This window comes from Galeopterus variegatus, unplaced genomic scaffold (genome assembly GCF_000696425.1).
Source record: "Galeopterus variegatus unplaced genomic scaffold, G_variegatus-3.0.2 Scaffold390, whole genome shotgun sequence".
NCBI lineage: Eukaryota > Metazoa > Chordata > Mammalia > Dermoptera > Cynocephalidae > Galeopterus > Galeopterus variegatus.
In genome coordinates this window covers 465793-468801 of record NW_007726501.1, presented here as the reverse complement: position 1 = coordinate 468801, position 3009 = coordinate 465793, and the positions used below count along the sequence as shown (strand labels likewise).

Below are 3009 nucleotides of genomic sequence, written 5' to 3'. Positions count from 1 at the left end.
GCCCCCCCCCCCCCCCCCCCGCGCACTGTACATTCATATCATTTTTCTTCCTCGGCCCCATGGAGGAAGTGAGAAAGTTGGCACGGTCACCCAGGGCTTCGCAGGACCCGGTCACTCAGTGACAGATGGACAATGCAAGAATGAGCTCCTTCCTGGAATACCCCATCCTCAGCAGCGGCGACTCGGGGACCTGTTCAGCGCGAGCCTACCCCTCGGACCATGGGATTACAACTTTCCAATCGTGCGCAGTCACTGCCAACAGCTGCGGCGGCGACGACCACTTCCTAGTGGGCAGGGGGGTGCAGATCAGCTCGCCCCACCACCACCACCACCACCACCACCCCCAGCCGGCCACCTATCCGACTTCCGGGAACCTGGGGGTGTCCTACTCCCACTCGAGTTGTGGTCCAAGCTATAGCGCGCAGAACTTCGGCGCGCCTTACAGCCCCTACGCGTTAAATCAGGAAGCAGACGTAAGTGGTGGGTACCCCCAGTGCGCTCCCGCTGTTTACTCTGGAAATCTCTCATCTCCCATGGTCCAGCATCACCACCACCACCAGGGTTATGCAGGGGGCGCGGTGGGCTCGCCTCAGTACATTCACCACTCATATGGACAAGAGCACCAGAGCCTGGCCCTGGCCACGTATAATAACTCCTTGTCCCCTCTCCACGCCAGCCACCAGGAAGCCTGTCGCTCCCCTGCGTCGGAGACGTCTTCTCCAGCGCAGACCTTTGACTGGATGAAAGTCAAAAGAAATCCTCCCAAAACAGGTCAGTCCTGCCGGCCGGTGGACACTCCTTGATGATTTTGGAAGGAGCTGGCATGCTCAGTTTCCAAGGAAAATTAATGATTTTTTAGAAAGGTTCTTCCTTCCGACTAGTGTTGTAGGGCGTGGGAAGAGTGCCCAGGTGTGTTGGTGCAAAGAAGCCCATGGGACCGGTGTATTTTCAAAGAATTTTAGGTGTTCTGCAAGTAAAAGTACGGGGGGGGGTCTGTTAATATCTCCAGGCTCCATTAATCACCGGTCTGCCCACGCTAATGGCTGACTTCAGGTTAACACTTTACACCTCATCACTCACCCTCCCAAGCCCTGTTTGTGTTGAGAAGTTCTTGATCTCCCCTTTATTTGAATGCTGCTCTGAAGCGTGTAGGGGATCTCATATCAATTTAAAATTTTTACCTTTTCCTCTCATCGCTTCCCCGCCTGCCCCAGGGAAAGTTGGAGAGTATGGCTACGTGGGTCAACCCAACGCGGTGCGCACCAACTTCACCACCAAGCAGCTCACGGAACTGGAGAAGGAGTTCCACTTCAACAAGTACCTGACGCGCGCCCGCAGGGTGGAGATCGCCGCGTCCCTGCAGCTCAACGAGACGCAGGTGAAGATCTGGTTCCAGAACCGCCGCATGAAGCAAAAGAAACGTGAAAAGGAGGGGCTCTTGCCCATCTCTCCGGCCACCCCGCCGGGTAGCGATGAGAAGGCCGAGGAATCCTCGGAGAAGTCCAGCTCCTCGCCCTGCGTTCCTTCCCCGGGGTCTTCTACCTCAGACACTCTGACTACCTCCCACTGAGGCCGCCTCAGCCCCCGATTCCGCATCCCAGGCTTCTTCTTGGGCTGGGACTTCTACCCAAAGCACATTCTTCGCTTATCTTTCCATTTACAGTCTCTCTCTCCTTCTCTGATCCTATCTGGGGAGCTCCTGGCCAGGATAATGTGTTTCCAGAGATTTCGGGACCAGAGGTTTGGTGAGGGGTTAACTCTTTAATCCAGATTGGGTGCCAGCATCAATTTTCTGATGGCCCCTTTCATCCCTCCCTGCTTTTAGGAGATTTTCACAGAACCTAGTGTTTTTTTTCAGATGCCTTTTGGAAAATAGTTCCCTCTGCCCTCAGAAATATGTCAGAGGGAGGCCTCACATCTTGTGTCTAACAGTATATTTACAGTTCTTCCTACCTTGCCCTGAAAAGTAGGATATAGAGAAAGGAGAAAGTCCAGGAGCTCATGAAGAAGAGCTGCACTGAGTGTGTTTACACAATCAATTCATCCCTTAATTTAATTCAGTTTTGTGTGTGAGTTTGCAGGTTGTAAATACTTTGTCTGGAGAGATTTAACTTTATACAGATTTTCTAGAAATGTTTAGGTTAGGTGACTAAAACAGACAGGGTGGGCAAACTCTCAAAACTGGTACAACTTTATATGTGATTATAGGAGAAAAAATAAATTCCCTCATTTAAACCCACTTGGATGCCTCAGAGGGTAGCATCAATGTGTTCTTTCAGTGAGTTAGGAAAGCCTGCAGAGCACAAGGTTAAGAAACCTGGCTTCCTGTGCTAAGTCTCTCCTCTTCCCTACCCTTTTCTTCTAGCTTCTCTGGCCACCTTCCATTTAAAATTTATGCTAGATTTTTTGGAACCTACAGGTATTATTCAAACCAACTTCTTCCTTCTACAGTTATCTTAGCTGGATATGATGTATTTTCAGCTCAATTAATGTGATGGATGGCACAATGAATGTATATTTTGTGTGATTCGTGAATAGTCTTTTGCATGTCGCACAATGTTTTGATGTCCCTGAAGTACCACACTGAGTTCTATCAGTTATCCTTTGTGAGCCTGTGATGTTCCCCATTTCCTGTACAATCACGAACAGCTCTGAGATCCTGGAGTGATGTGATCCAGAGCAGAATTTACGGGTCTGATGTCTGTAATAAACATATTCAAGTTTCAGGTATGCTTAAGCATCCGTGTATTTTGCTGGGCTATAATTTGTTGATTCCTTCAAAGCTGGCTCATTTCATGTGGGGAAGGGAATAAGGTGATGTATATTTTCAGGGAGGTGGGCCTCTTCTTGAATAAAAGTGAATGCTTTCCATTATCATGTAGCTGAAACTTCCCCCATGACTGTAATTTCACCTAACCAATGTCTAATAGGTTGATTCTCTTTAAAATAACAACAGCTTCTTTATTATAATCAAATTTCATAATGGAAAAAAAAAAGAATGGTGAAGAA

General features: G+C 48.8%; 1 protein-coding gene across 2 annotated transcripts; it reads left to right on the top strand.

Moving 5' to 3' along the window:
* The first annotated feature begins 125 nt into the window (after window positions 1–125).
* HOXA1 (homeobox A1) lies at window positions 126–2730 on the top strand. Of its 2 annotated transcripts, XM_008568239.1 has the most exons (3): window positions 126–473; window positions 677–771; window positions 1215–2730. In XM_008568239.1, the coding sequence occupies exons 1-2, from the start codon at window positions 126–128 to the stop codon at window positions 734–736; spliced, it is 408 nt and encodes a 135-aa protein (XP_008566461.1). In that variant the 3' UTR covers window positions 737–771; window positions 1215–2730. The 2 variants fall into 2 exon arrangements, with proteins under 2 accessions (XP_008566461.1, XP_008566460.1); XM_008568238.1 differs by having other exon boundaries at window positions 126–771.
* Window positions 2731–3009: the final 279 nt, after the last annotated feature.

Coding starts and splice junctions, on each gene's coding strand:
- HOXA1 (XM_008568238.1), top strand. CDS start 126: ATGGACAATGCAAGAATGAGCTCCTTCCTGGAATACCCCATCCTCAGC. Junction 772..1,214: donor AAGAAATCCTCCCAAAACAG/GTCAGTCCTGCC, acceptor CGCCTGCCCCAG/GGAAAGTTGGAGAGTATGGC.